The sequence below is a fragment of the Leptidea sinapis genome, chromosome 43 (genome assembly GCF_905404315.1).
Source record: "Leptidea sinapis chromosome 43, ilLepSina1.1, whole genome shotgun sequence".
Classification (NCBI taxonomy): domain Eukaryota; kingdom Metazoa; phylum Arthropoda; class Insecta; order Lepidoptera; family Pieridae; genus Leptidea; species Leptidea sinapis.
Genome location: NC_066307.1, coordinates 696,086 through 712,532, shown reverse-complemented (window position 1 = coordinate 712,532; position 16,447 = coordinate 696,086). Strand labels below are relative to the sequence as shown.

The 16,447-nt window shown below is 33.6% G+C and overlaps 1 protein-coding gene across 1 annotated transcript in view; it reads right to left on the bottom strand.

The window, feature by feature from the left end:
* LOC126977062 (uncharacterized) overlaps nt 1-16,447 on the bottom strand; it is an 86,372-nt gene that overhangs the window by 4,681 nt on the left and 65,244 nt on the right. The window contains exon 2 of the mRNA XM_050825748.1: nt 3,477-3,535. Within this exon, the coding sequence (XP_050681705.1) occupies nt 3,477-3,535 (59 nt within the window). The remainder of the gene's footprint in view (nt 1-3,476; nt 3,536-16,447) is intronic.

Genomic DNA, 16,447 nt, shown 5'->3' with positions numbered 1-16,447 from the left:
GGTACCGGAGCGAAAGTAATTGAGCTATAAAATTGACGTCAGATAAAATTATTATAAATGGAGGTAATTGATAATATAAATAGCATTATAAGACTATTTCTTTTCATAAATTATTTATTACTAGCTGACTCGACAGACGTTGTTCTGTAGATAATAAAAAAAATACTGTTGTATATGAATTTGCCAATAATATTTCAAAACATCAGAAAATATTTCGTAAATAATGCTCCCTGTTGTTATAATGAAATTGTTTCACAGCGGAACTGTCAAACCGTGCGTCACTAAATTCTCTCATAGAAAATATGTCCATACAAAACAAATATTTGAAAATAAAAATAATTATGGCTTCCAAATCGAAATAAAAACTATCCTATCTCTCAAGTTGGACCAAACTGCACTCCATGAAGTAATCCTCATTAAAATCTGTTCATTAGTTTAGGGAGTCCATCGCGGACAAACAACGTGTCACGTAATTTATATATATTAAGACTTAATTATTTTATTTCAAATTCAAATTCAAATATTTTTATTCAATATAGGATGTGAAATCACTTATTGAAAGTCAAAAAAAAAAAAACACCCATTCCAAAGTGAATGCCTCAGGCCTGAGAAGAATGGGTGCAACAAACTCAGCGGGCTTTTTTTTTCATCAAAAATATGTTTTACAATTAAAGTAACATTTACAAAGTAATATTGTACAATTACACTTATTATTTAATAGCCTGAGGGCGGTCGCTCCATTCCCAATCTGTGGTATCATTAAGAAAGTCATTTATGTTATAGTAACCTTTACCACACAAACGTTTTTTAACAATTATTTTGAATAACGTAACACCTTTGTTTTGAACACTTTCTGGGATCTTGTTGTAAAAGTATATACATCGCCCCACAAAAGACTTACTAACTCGACTAAGCCGAGTAGTAGGCATCATCAGTTTATGTCTGTTCCTGGTGTTAACATTATGGTTATGACAGTTTCTGGCAAATTCACGTATGTGCCTATGAACATACATTACATTATCAAGAATATATTGAGAAGCAACAGTCAAGATGTTAATTTCTTTGAATTTTGCTCTCAATGATTCTCTAGGACCTAGGTTATAAATAGCGCGAATAGCCCTCTTCTGCAGCACAAATATTGTATTAATATCAGCAGCGTTGCCCCATAGCAATATACCATAGGACATAATACTATGGAAATAACTAAAGTATACTAATCGCGCCGTATCTATGTCAGTTAATTGTCTAATTTTTTTAACCGCGTATGCTGCAGAACTAAGTCTGTTCGCCAATCCTTCAATATGGGGGCCCCATTGTAATTTGGAATCTAGAGTTATGCCAAGAAATATAGCAGATTCCACCGGTTCTATCACCTCTCCGTTTAACAAAACATTTGCATTTACATTTTTGACATTTGGTACGGTAAATTTAATGAATTTAGTTTTCTTGCTATTTAACAATAGGTTATTAGCGCTAAACCAGTACACGATGTCAGATAAAATATCGTTCACTTCGTCATACATAGCCTGGTTTCTTTTCACTTTGAAAATCAGTGAAGTGTCGTCCGCAAACAATACTACCTTATGTTTTTTCTCTATAAGATTAGGAAGATCATTTATATAGATAAGGAAGAGGAACGGTCCAAGAATAGACCCTTGTGGTACCCTCATACTGAGAGGAGTCCCAGGAGATCTCCTGCCATTCACGTCGGCCCTCTGAATTCTATTGTTTAGATATGAAGTCAGAAGATCGAGCGAAGTTCCTTTTATGCCATAGTGGTATAGCTTCCTGACCAGCGTTGAATGTTGAACACAATCAAAAGCCTTAGATAAATCACAGAAGATGCTAAGTGCATTCTGCGATTCCTCCCAGGCATCAAAAATATTCTTGATCAGCTCAACACCTGCATCCTGCATGCATATTAACAACCGAAATATCAGAATTGTGTATAAAGACTGGCAAAGAGAATCATTGTTGTACTATCGTAGTATTCCTCCTATTGTGTTTTTTTTTCGAGCAGGACGTTCAGCTGATGGTAATTGATACGCCGTACCCATTACAATTCAGTGCCGCTCAGGATTCTTGAAAAACCCAAAAATTCTGTGCAGCACTACAATTGCGCTCGTCACCTTTAGATATAAGTTGTTAAGTCTCATTTGCCCAGTAATTTCACTAGCTACGGCGCCCTTCAGACTGAAACACAGTAATGTTTACACATTACTGCTTCACGGTAGAAATAGGCGCCGTTGTGGTACCCATAATCGGCTTCCTGTGCAAAGGCCTCCCACTGTTATTAATAGGATTATTTTTTACGACTCTGTGAACCTTCGCATGCAATAAATGTTTCTGTCACGGGATGTACGTCTGTTACTCAGGTACCTACCGAAATGTGTGAAATATTGTTGAATCACATAAAAACACTCAAAAACATTCGATCACACGTTTCGTTAACAATAGCTAGTAGTAGTGCACGTGCTTTTAGCTTTGTGTGAACGAATCCATTCACAGACAGATGCAAGCCAGGTGATTTTTTTTTTATCAAAAGTAAAGATCAACCTGATATTTGCAGGGAAGTTACAAGCGTATGAGTATAATAGTAAATGTAGTACATGTTTATTTTGTTTAATCTAACTATATATTAAATATAAGATATTTCCATTCAACTATTTACTCATCATGATGCCATGAAACCATGAGGCGTACAAATTGAAATTTAACGGATAAACGGATTTTACGAAATTCCACCCGCAAGATTTTTTTTTATTGTGAACAGAACAACGTCTGTCAGGTCAGCTAGTTATAAATAGTTTTAATTATTCAAAAGTTTATTTAATTTCTTCGACTAATTCCATCAATGGTTTAAATACCAAAATTTTCAATATTAGTAGTAAATTATTTTATTTATATTTTTAAATTATGGTTTCACTTGATGCGAAGTCTGCTATTGACATTAAATACAACTATAATGCTACTGAACTTTACTAGGAAGGTTTCGACTATTAAGGCAGACGATAGTCTTTAGTTCATACTACAAAAATATTTAATGCGGCTAGATTAGCTTTAAAAGTGAGCGGTGAGTGATATTAAAGTGTATATTGATGTTTGCACTGCGTCGGGAACGCCGATTGTACAACACAGGAGCAGTCTAAGAAGGTTTGAAAATTGCCTTTCCGCGCCTACGACTTCAAAAGATACCAAATTACCACCAGCATCACGTTATCGTCAGGCATTTAACAACCGCGCGTTTTGCAAGAAATTTCTTGCCTCGTGCATACATTTTGTGGAATTAATTACCGGCTGCTGTTTTCCCGAACCGATACGACTTAAGGACCTTTAAGAAACTAGCATACCACTTTAAAGGCCGGCAACGCATCTCTTGACACCTGATGTTGCGGATGTCCATGGGCGGTTGCCTAACCACTCCCCATCCCCTGAGTCGTTTGCCCCCCTATTTTAAAAAAAAACTAGGTACCCACCTGTCCCGCAGTATCACAGATTTCAACACAGACCGGTCGGTCGTCCACGTCCACCACAACTGAAACAAGAAAACGCACAAAATAAGAGATCTGCTAAAAACATAACACCAATAAAGATAAATGTCATTTATCAAAAACACCGAGTTTCTTAAATGGGGGCGCAAAATATATTAGCAGTTGTTTTTTTCGTTTGTTGTTTGCCAGACGCAAACTTAAAGTTGTTCTCGTCAAACAATAGTACAATTTGATTCCTCTACCATTTAAGGAACTATATTATAATAAAAATAAGAGAAAATTAAAATAGAAAACTAAGATAAAGATGAGAAAAACTTGTCATCCGCTTTTCTCTTAGCACTAGCATATTGAGTAGACTCGCTCAGGAAAAAGAGAGTCCCATCACATCAATTAGTATTCAATAATAACTGTTAATTACTAATTAATTGGCACGAGGCACGCTACCGATCTTAATGATGTGTTTCTGGAATTATGGTCATCTCTTTCACGGGTGTATGCTCCGTGGTTATGCTTGAGTGAGTTTTTTCTTGCAAGAGTAATAATTGCGGGATTCTATCTACTAACACGGAGAATTAAATCTATATTATATATTGAAACTGTAGTATAGAAACAATATATTTTTGAAATACAGATGGATTACCTACATAATAATTCGAAAGGCGTCATACTGTAGAGCACTACTTTTTATGCTTTTGGTATTTATTAACAAGGTAAATAATTTTATTGGTAAGCCTACAATTCGGTCTATATCAGTGGTCGCCAAAGTCCGGCTCCAGAGCCGCATGTGGCTCTTTGACTCCTTTGGTACGACTCTGGCACGAATATCCACGGAAGGAGCAATAATATTTTTATTTAAAAAAAATCTAGGTCGGAATAAAATTGTATCACTTAATAATTTTAGTTTATTCAGTATGAAATTTTGTTTTATTTCGTGTACTACATAATTAGTGTAATATAATGTATAAATATAAGTTTACTAAACAAGCAGATTTGGCACGCAAGTTATTTTTAATTGTTGCAATGTTCATATTTGGCAAATTTATTACCCAAAGTAATAAAGGAGAATGGGACTTTTGGGCCTGATGGTTAACAAGTTGAAATATACTTAAAAAAAAATGGTATATTTTTCTGATGTAAAATACAAAAAACTAGCACATTTTGCATTCTACAAACCGAAAAAAACATTAAAATAAAGAAATTCGATTAAAATGACGTAATCGAATGAATATTTAATCGATTAAAATAACATTAAGACCCAGTTGTTTTATTTCAATAATATTAGTTAGGTGCAAAGTTTATTTTCGAATTATTATTATGAATAAAACATATTATTTTCTCAGGAAAAAAACAGAACAGAGCAATTATTTTATTATAAATAAAACTAGTGAAATCCTTGTTCCTCAACGCTGACTTCACTTTGACAATGACAGTCTGACAGATCATTTCGTTTCTTCGTCATTGTCACTTCGTTTCTTGTTGTATTCGTTGAGTTTCCGACTTGTTAACTACCTACCTACCCAATTGAATTCCAAGGAAAGACAGTTCATGTATGAGCTAATGAGTAGGTATATATTATTCTTATCTGAGCAAATAAAACTATCTTGTAATTTAGGCATACTATATTATATTATCTAATTACCAATTGTCTTATATTATAAAGAAAAAAAATGTCGTTACAGTAGTAGATAGGTATACGTAGATAGGTAGGTATTTTTTATCTAAAACAAAAACAAGGTTGGTACCCATCTAATATAAGTATGTGATATATATGTGTGATCCTTAGCAGCTAGGCGTTTAATAAACCTAGAATAGCTGAGCTGTCAACATATAGTTTAAGACATAACCTCATTTTTATATCTTCGATAACTCACCTCCTAGATTGACAAATCTTGCTAAATTTTCAATTATGGATTATTTAAATGTTATCTTTGAAATGGTGCTACTTTCCTCTTGTTATCACTTGGGTCCAGGAATGTATGGAAGCGTTTCAATCTCCTTTGCCGACCACTGGTCTATTTCAATAAAACCTAAAAATTATTTATCTGTTTACCCTATATAATGATAACAAACATGTTTTCTACACTAAAGTTACCAAAACTCGATACGGAATGCAACGGCTCAGCGTAAGGGCAAAACTAGTTTTGATTGTAACAATTATTTGGGTCAAAAACTTCTCATAATTTGATACAGCACCTCGACCCGTTTTCATTGGCGCGTAACTTGCTGCGTTTCCACGCCAGGGAATGTATATTCAATTCAGTCGTATAATATATAATATTAGCGGTACTTCGAGTTACATTCATCTGCATACAAATAAATTAAAGCTATTTCTTTTACGGAATTCTTATCCAAAACAGGTTAAGGTACTTGATTATAATAATATCATTGAAAATCAGCGGAATAACAAGGGTATTGACAAACTTTAGATAACATGTAATAATTACATATAGCAACAATTATTACTCTTCGAACTTGTTATTGATACCACCCTAAGTTATATTAAAAATATATTCAAAATTACTTGCATGGTGAACTTTATATTATAGCAGTCTGTACACACACATACACACAACATCGTTTCACCAGTGTGAGGCTCCTTTGCACAGGATGCCGGCTAGATCATGGTTACCACAACGGCGTCTATTTCTGCCTTGAAGCATTAATGTGTAAGCATTACTGTGTTTCGGTCTGAAGGGCGCCGTAGCTAGTGCAATTACTAGTCAAATGAGACTTAACATCGTGTGTCTCAAGTTGACGAGCGCAAATGTAGTGCCGCTCAGAATTTTTTGGGTTTCTCAAGAATCCTGAGCAGCATTGCATTGTAATAGTCAGGGCGTATCAATTACCATCTGCTTAACGTCCTGCTCTTCTCGTACCTTACTGTCATAAAAAAAACACCAGGTGTAGCGCAAAGCGAAAAATCTACGAAGTAATCTTTTATTGTTCTTAGCTTTTCTTAAATCTTTTTTTAACACCTTATTTATTAAAAACTCACTAAACTTATCTATTTAAAAGTGAACAACTGCCTACTTAGATAACAGAAAACAATGACATTTAAAAATAAATTTTACAATTGACGTACCTACATAACTATTTGAAAATGATTTATAATGAATTACTACACAGATTGAAAAAAAATTCAATAATTCAGAAGTGCTACTAACCCCGACTGCTCTGCCGGCACTCACGTGGTGATACATTTTTTTTGCTTCTTGCATTGCACTCTTCGCTGTTGGTCGGTGACAGAACTGCCTAGTGGTCGTAAATCATAATTTTCAATATTATAAATAATATTTTATTGCCTGACACGATCCTGTCACGGTCATGATACGACGTTGTAATGGGTAGACGTCTTTATCTTGTGTATAATAATACATATGATAAATCTTACATCGAATAATTAAAAATGGAAAACAAACATAAGAGAAACTTTCTAGATATAAATCTAGAAATATCACCGACCCAATACAATGAAGGCAAAAATGGTTGCACCAAGTGTGCGTGCAGCGACCATGTAAGTATTTATACCATATTGAATGTAAATATATATAAGTATGTGTAAGAGAATTCCACCTATGTACTCATCACGATATCTCTGGAATCATAACCAGAGGCTTGAAATTTAATAGTTAGCCTTTCGTCGAGTAGAGATCAACTAACATCGGATTTCATCCACGTCCTTGTGGGTGCGGTCACGTTTTATCGGTGCCGGTACAGACTAGTTTCGGACCACCGACTAGTGGAGGTGAGTGGGGGTTCCCGATAGCATTTCGTCTCATACTGCGGATTTGAGCTCCACTGATCTTGTATAAGGCCACATTTTAAGGGTTCCGTAGCCAAATGGTAAAAAACGGAACTTTAATAGATTTTGGGGGCTTCCCATACTTAGAATTGAAACACATAATTTGTTTTTCAACAAACCCATACCCATCTATAGATAGGTCTTCAAAAATATGATTGACGTTTCTAATATATTTTTTTTCTAAACTGAACAGTTTGCGCGAGACACTTCACAAGTGGTATCCCCCCCCCATTACTTCCAAAAATAAAAAAATGATAAAACTAAAGAAATATATGATGTACATTACCATGCAAGTTTCCACCGAAAATTGGTTTGAACGAGATCTAATAAGTAGTTTTTTTAATACTTACGTCATAAATCGTTACAACGAACTACAAGAACTTTTTATATTATGTTACTTGCTGCTACGGAGTCCTTCAAGGGCGAGTCCGACTCGCAATTGGACGCTTTTTAGTTTCATTGAATCTAGACCTAGTCGAATAGGTGCTAGGTACAAATTTTTGTGGAAAGTTCTATCATTCGATTTGAGTTACCGGGAGTAACAAATGTTGACAACATTTTAGTATGCAACAATGACTTTTATATTTTATAACAAGTCAATAAATATTGTGTCTGAATTACCGTCATAAATCCGTTGTTACTTTGCATTGAACGCAACTTTGTTAACTGAAATGTGTAATTTCTTTGAGAATATTTCATGATATATTGTTTTATAACAGACTTGCTGGTGACCGGTTCCCTTATCTTGATCTTTAAGCAAATGTATAATACATACATAATACCATATCAAAATTAAAAATCCTTTTTTTATTACAAAATTTGAAAAAGTTGAATCATTACAATATTTATTTCGTTTTTCCATGTTCTTGTAATATATATTTAGTTAATTAATATATGTATATAGTTATAGTAAAATAATATATCATATAAATTATTAATTATGTAATGTATAATACAAATATATTTTAATGTAACAGCAAAACTGTCAAACTGTGCGTCAAAAATTTAATTCATAGAATTATTCATACAGAAAGAAAATTTTTAATTAAAAAATATTTAGTGTAGATGTAGGAAATAAAAACTATCCATCTCTCAAGTTGGATCAAACAGCACACACTGTTCAAAATTTAATTTAAATCGGTTCAGAGGAGTTCACTGCGTTTTGTGTACACTGAGTACAAAAAACAACGTGACACGAAATTTCACCAGCTACGGCGCCCTTCAGACCGAAACACAGTAATGTTTACACATAAGTGCTTCACGGCAGAAATAGGCGCCGTTGTGGTACCCATAATCTAGCCGGAATTCTGTGCAAAGGAGCCTCCCACTGGTAAAGTATACTTGTATTCCAAGGATTTCTCAAGTAGAAATAATTTCGAGAGCTTCATTGTTGTATTTCAAAGCTAATTAATATTATGATTCATGACAGCAATTCTATGGCAATACTTTAGAAGCTGTTTAAAAGTTAATTTTTTACAGCCAAAATTCCCTTAGTGTGAAATGAATCATAGACTTACAATATACTGGCGTATAGACGACTGACAGCTGGATAATACGTGACCAATTATAATTTGTCAAATGGGTGTGTTATTTAATAGTTGAATATTCTTATTATTATTTGTTGTTGACTACTAAAGACGTCTTGTCAATCCATATTAGTAACAGTGAATGTTTACTGAAATTATATACCTCCCCAAACATTGAAATTAAAAATTCTCTCAACAATTCACCCTGTGAATACAATTAAATAACTACACAAAACCATATTATACCGCCATATTCATTCCATAGCTTCCCACTTACTTAAAAAAAACTGAATTAAAAAATTATAATTTCAGGAGTTATCCTGTTTACCCCGTCATGCGGCCTCTAAAATCCACACCATAAGGCCATTAAAACCTTTTTTTTTATATAAAAATAGCAATTCATCGATTTAATTTTGTTTTTTATAAGTTAAACAATCATTTATCTTTCTGACGATGTGCTTTTTATATCATTAATATGTACAATATAATTGTTATATATGATTTTATGCGACAAAACCTTGATTTTTGATTGTTTGATTGTTGGGCCCAGTACAACATACCTACGCGGTTCACGCAGGCATGCAGTATTGTGGTGGCACGTTACGAGTATGCGGTCGTAACAAAATATATGCGCTCGGAGTTCCGACAGTTTCATTGTCTTACATTCCCGGTACTGCTTCACTCTATCATAATGTTACCTGTGGGTATCTCTTTTATTTTTTTATAAAAGAGGACCCAATCTTAAATTAAAACTAAGTAATAATTAATTAGAATTTCAAAGACCAATTACAAGCAATCGCTAGTAGAAATACAAGAGATGTTAGACATTATAATTAAATTTTTAAAAGTAGTTAAGGAAAACAATGAAATTAAATATTACGATTACGTACTTATACAAATAAAATACTTAATTATTTATAATTTTTTTTTCGAAAACTTATTTGAGAAACTCTTTCCAACTGTATGCAATCTCTATTTTTGATATATTTGACGAGTAAAGGCCGACAAAATATTATTTAGGTACCTACATACATTTTTATTTTAATACATTATGACTATCAAGTCAATCGCTATGGCTAAGAATATCATACCATGCTAATATTTTGTATCGGCATCCATAGACTTCAATGAGAGCTGATGCTTTTAACACAAACAAAAGTCGTTTATTCTCTAACGGCCGTTTTCAATATCGTATCTCTAGTTACGGATCCATTGTTGTCACCGTTTAATGATAAGATCTTATCTATCCATAGTTATGTCCAATATAGTTCTCGTTCAATGCTTTATGATTTGTCTACCTCTAGTAAGTTAAACTAAGGATAGATATGTTAATGAAAACGGCCGTAAGTCAAAAGATATTCCTAACATCAGTCTTTATTCACCTTAGCTTAAAAATATTTAGCTATCGAATGGTGTTGTATATGAATTACAGATTCTGTAGTTATAGCATCAATTGTATTCCTCAATTTTGTTATTATCATAATTTTGGATTGCTTCCTCCGAAAAAAAGGGGGAATTTGGATAAGTTTTAGCTATCTGTACAATGTTTAACCCTAACAAAACGTCGGAGGAACGTGATATAAGTGCACCGCAAGACTTGTTCTTTTAATACATATAACAAAAAAAAAATATTTTTAAACCGTATGTTTCATTTCTTTGTCCCCATGCCGGAGGTGTATCAGTGTGGCATTGATCTTAATATGTTATCGTGTTTTTAAATTACCTTTTATGCAAATAGTGCGTTTTAACCACGCGGAAATATTCCTCGACATTTAATAAATAGCTTCTACTCGCTGTGACCTTTGCAGGAAGTATTTACCGGGATTTACAGCCTTATTAGGTTGAGCAGACTGGCGCCGAGTTCGCATTTGATGAACCTAATTCCTGCTGACCTATTTACCACGAACAAATTTTGATACAATCATTGCTTTTTTGGCGCAAATTTTCAGCTGGGATATGTTGTAATGAATTATAAATTAACCTAAGTCGCAATACGGCGCGACTAGCATACTTTAGTTATTTCCATAGTATTATGTTCTATGGTATATTGCTATGGGGCAACGCTGCCGATATTAATACAATATTTGTGCTGCAGAAGAGGGCTATTCGCGCTATTTATAACCTAGGTCCTAAAGAATCATTGAGAGCGAAATTCAAAGAAATTAACATCTTGACTGTTACTTTTCAATATATTCCTGATAATGTAATGTATGTTCATAACACTGAAACACTGTCATAACTATAATGTTAACACCAGGAACAGACATAAACTGACAATGCCTACTACTCGGCTAAGTCGAGTTAGTAAGTCTTTTGTGGGGCGATGTGTATGCTTTTACAACAAGATCCCAGAAAATGTTCAAAACAAAAGTATTATTCAAAAGAATTGTTAAAAAACGCTTGTGTGGTTAAGGTTACTATAACATAAATGACATTCTTAATGATACCATAGATTGAGAATGGAGTGACCCCCCTCAGGCTATTAAATAATAAGTTTAATTGTACAATATTACTTTGTAAACATATTTATTCGATGAAAAAAAAAATCCCACTGACTTTAATAAAACCCACTTTAATAAATCTCGATTAAACACAAAGCGATTTCACTAATACGTTTTGAGCGTGTTGACGTAAACTGAGTTCACAATTCACATGTCATAAACAATAGAATGTATCAAATATCTGTCAAAACTGTCATCGATAAGTATGAACAGTTTCAAAATTGTTATATGTCAATGTTTTATTACGATAATGACAGTGACAGCTCTTGAACGCGATCAAATATGCAACCTGACACTGGCTCAATTGTGATGGCCTTACCACAAAAGCCACAATATAAAGAATAGAATCGAATGTTGAACGTCCAAAATTTGGCGGTCAGCATTTAAACTCGTTTAGGCTATATTCTATAACTGCGTTTAGTTTGTGTTGGTGAAATACGAATTTTATCTCTGAAATCGTTTCCAGGCGTAAGCTTAGTTCTAAATGTTCTAATCGCGGTCTATTACAATTATTGTGAAATCAAGGCTTAGTCTGAATTATCCAGTCACATGCCACGCAGACCAGCCTGTGCTATTTCTACATGTATTGGTACGAATGCTTAGGACGAATCTTGCGAATTCGACGCTTTATATATAACTCCCAAAGGCGGGCATCTTCAAACATTACTAAGGCTTTCTTCTTCTCTCCAGTTACAATTATTATTTTATTATTATTAGTTACATTTTAGTCGCCGCGGCCGTAGCTACTTTTTCCACCTAAAACCTCTGAGCACTTCGGTAGTCTGTACTCTTCCATCAATAAAATTGGCTGCATCAACTAAATAGCCGTAAGCCTCAATTCCGTATGTTTGCCTGCGACAAAGAATTTTAGCATTCGTGACATGGTCTTCATATCCAAATGTTTTGAGTTTTCTTTAGTGTTAATTCCGCCAATATTTGTCTTTAAACAATTCGACACGTGTTTCGTTACTCAAGTGAGTCTCGTGCCAGAGTTTGGCGAGTCAACATGTCCTGAGGATGCTTCGAATTGTTTAAAAACAAATATTGGCGGAATTAACACTTAAGAAAACTCAAAACATTTGGAATATTATGGATTCCCACAAAGAGACGCCTACATGAATAAATTTTCTATAGTCTTCATATTTGACATGTAAGACTTAATCAAATGAAGCGCACTATTGTGCTATTTGATGGCAGAAATGGGTGTGCTCTCAGAACTACCCCGGGCAAACAGACATAGAGTTAGGTTTTCGTAAAAGTATTCCGAAATTTGAGTTTGCAGTTGTAAAGGTCATTTAATGATATACTTAATGATTTATTTAGTAATGTAGTTTTGAAATTCTGCACATATACAATCGTAGATATATTGAACGAGAAAATTTTATTATTTAAGCTGTATAAAATGGCAAAAACAATAAATTATTTTTTTATTATTTTATAATACATACATAATCTTATTACCTAAGATAATTTATACGTCTAGACTCTATAGCCTGTGATAGACTGTAAAAATGTCGAAAAAAAAATTATATTGACAGTTAACCTCTATCTTGAGCAATGCACGCACATTAACACAAAGTGACATACAAATCGCGAGTGAAGACGTAGCTTGTCAGGCATAATAAACTAATAAACCTGGCCTGTTTTCATCGGTTATCTAGCAGCAAGAGAATCTATCTAGAAGTATAAATTATCTAAGCTTATTACATGTACATTGTGAAGAGTTTTGCTTATATTACGGAAGAAAAACGAAGGCTTGAAGAAAATTTATTTTAATTTAAATGATTTATGAAATAATTACGTAATTAATTAGTGAAGTAGGAAGCAACTTTTTTGAATGCATGCGTATTAATTAAGTGTTTTAATTAATTAATGCCATTAAAATAAATTCAAAACTCAAATATGCAAGGAAAACAGAATGTTGTATAGGAATAAAAAGCATTTATTTTGTCAAAATTGATTCCTTTACAATTCTTTTAGATGTCATTTCTAATATACTAGATACGACTACCGCTTCGGGAACAAATGGCGCTCTGAGAGAGAAGAAGCGGCACAAGAAACTCTCCCAGCATGCTTTTTAATAAAATATACAATATTTTATAGTCATTGCTATCGCTATAAAATAATTATAATCTAGTCCCAGGCTGTCCGATCTTTGGATTTAGATATTCAGCTGTGGAGTAGCAGTTTCATTGTTAATTACATTCGAAGTTGCTTTTACTTTTTTTTTTTAATTTTTTCTGCAATTAAACATGTCTTCGCTTCATGTGGCAAACTTCTTTAAGCAGCTTGGTGTATTTGAACATAATGAGATCAATTAATTAATTAAAACAAGTATTTTAATTGACCTAGATAGTTTAATCTCGATAGTTGGTACGAATATATAACAGAGAGTAACAACATTTCACATTACAATACTTATGATTACCACATCTAAGTAGTTAAGTACAAATGACTTTGAAAGGTCATATAAGCGTTTACGACTTCAGTGGATAACTATTGTTGCCCAATTATTAAAACAATGTTAGTTATTTACTGTTACCGTTACTGGAGTAAAAATCCTGTCAAATTCCTTACAGAAGGAATTGAAGACTAAGTTATAGTGAAAATTAGCAGTTTCACCACAGTGTAAATAAAGCGGTTGAAACAATGGTTTTTAACTTTAACATTGACTGTTTAAATTGAGTTTGAGTGCAGGAATGGTGTTTTAAAATGAGAGAGTTAATAACAGTCAATGAAATTTATGGCGACCCAATATTGTTACCTTCAAGTTATAAGACCTCTCTTATAACGGTAAAAATTTTACCGAGAACTCGGAATTAAATTTGTATTATGTGATTCTGTTTAATTATCTGTGGGGTTCCTTAATTATTTTTGGGCAGTTTCCAATTTTTTTTTCTACTGAAGGTCAAGTATTTATTATTAAAATCCGAATTATACTAACGTATCAAATCTGCGTGATAGTCCTTGTTATATTTTACTTATAACTTTTTGATTAGGTTCTCTATAGACCATAAATTAGATTTTTTTTTTAAATTAACTTGTTTTATAAACTAGGGTTTGATTTTTCTTCAATCACGCTGCCCCAGGACGAGTTGGCCAATAAAACAATCATTATAAAATCTTTATAGGTGATTGTAGATTTCTTTACGATGTTTTCTTCACCGCCTTCGAATTAATGTTCATAATATTATAAATTCGAAAATGAAATATACATTGGTACGTTAACTATAATACGACGATGCTCTATGATTTCTTTTTTATTAATTATAATGGCTTCTAAGATTATATTCAGTACGGTTTTGACCACAGATTATTAATAAGCAGGTATATAGACGTCAATATCGACAGGATATTGTGTGTAGACTGTACATGGTGTGTGCACAGCATGAGAGCATTGTTTTGACGAAACTGTTTATGTAAACACGGCACGCCCGTCATTGTCTCCAACTGACATTTGTTTATAGTTCGTGCTAAATGTGGTTATTGATTGGCAGATGTACTACTAATAGAAAGTCAATAAAGCCGCTAAATCAATAACACGGAATGCTAAGATAGAAACCATTTGTTATATATTTAAGTGATAACCCTCGCTTATGTGTGGTATGGAAGAGTCGCAGGTCGCAAAATATGTAGTACATATAAAATATTTTTAAATATATATTGTGTAACCAGTTATTATTCTTATCTCCTTTAATTTATCTGTTAGCGACTCAAATGGGCCCATTCCATATATTATGAAGCAGACAGCCCTCTTCTGTAGCACAAAGATGCAGTCATTATCTGCGACATTATCCCATAATAACAGGCTATATGACATGATGCTGTGAAAGTAACTAAAGAAAACGAGACGTGCTATTTTCACGTCTGTTCATAACAAATCCGTCTGACCAACAACTTGCATGAGGTCTCAATTTTCCACAAGACATGGTATATCGTTAATATAGATAAGAAACTGGAATGGCCCTAGTATTGCGCCCTGTGGCACCCCCATTGTTACAAGTGAAGAGATGATAATTAAGCATTGATACTTGATGGTATAATACAATGGTGGAAATATCATATATATATCTGTGGACTGGCGCTAAAAGAGCCAATTTTTCCAAATATAAATTTTTGCTATTAATAGTTACTTAACGGTTATAACACTAGAAAATAAGGAATTGTTTGTAACTGGCTTCATTAAACACAAAATAACTCTCAATGGTAAATGCATACACTTCTATAATAAAGTCGCATTTGCAATACGGTTGTCATCTATGCATAAAATTATTTATTTAAAGTTATTAAGACATCATTAAGAGCAAAAATTTATTTAGGCCATTTAGTACCAGACCACAGACATATAGAAGACTAGATATCTGCACTTCTTATTCGTAACATATCTTTGTTCATTGTTGGTTTATTAATTCAAGTTCGAAGTTTTCACTTATTGGTATAATAATAATTGAAGAACAATATTCAGAAGTCAGGGAGGTTATTGTCCGAGATATTGTTGTCTTAATTACCGCTCGGACGACAGCGGTCGACTCTGTTCGTCTACATTGCTATCACATTTTAATAGGTGACCAGATAAGGAGCTGTGCCACTTAATACATAATAAATTAATGCGTATAGCTATTGTCGAGCGTCACCGTAGTAGGGGATCTTTTTTATGGGTATACCAATTTCCAACTGACCAGACAGACTCTGTACTTACCATAAACCACCACAAGACAGAAGTGATACCCTTTTTTTTTGTTTTATGAAAAGGGACGAGACGAGCAGGACGTTCAGCTGATGATAATTGACGCCATACACATTACAATGCAGTGCCGCTAAGGATTCTTGAAAAACCCAATTATTATGAGCACTACAATTGTGCTCGTCACCTTAAGATGATAAAGTTCCCTTCCCACAAGCACACAACCGGTCCGAGGTTCGAGTATCCTTAGGAGACGCCCCGTCTTTGCGGCCTCCACGGCCATAGGACGTGTCCTATGTCGCTTTAAAAGATTTTAGGGCCAACAGCATAGAGTTACATAATACAGTTACATATTTTCCTCCTCTCGAAAAAAAAAAGACGTTAAGTCTCATTTGTAATTTCACTTCGCCCTTCTGACCGAAACACAGTAATGTTTACACACT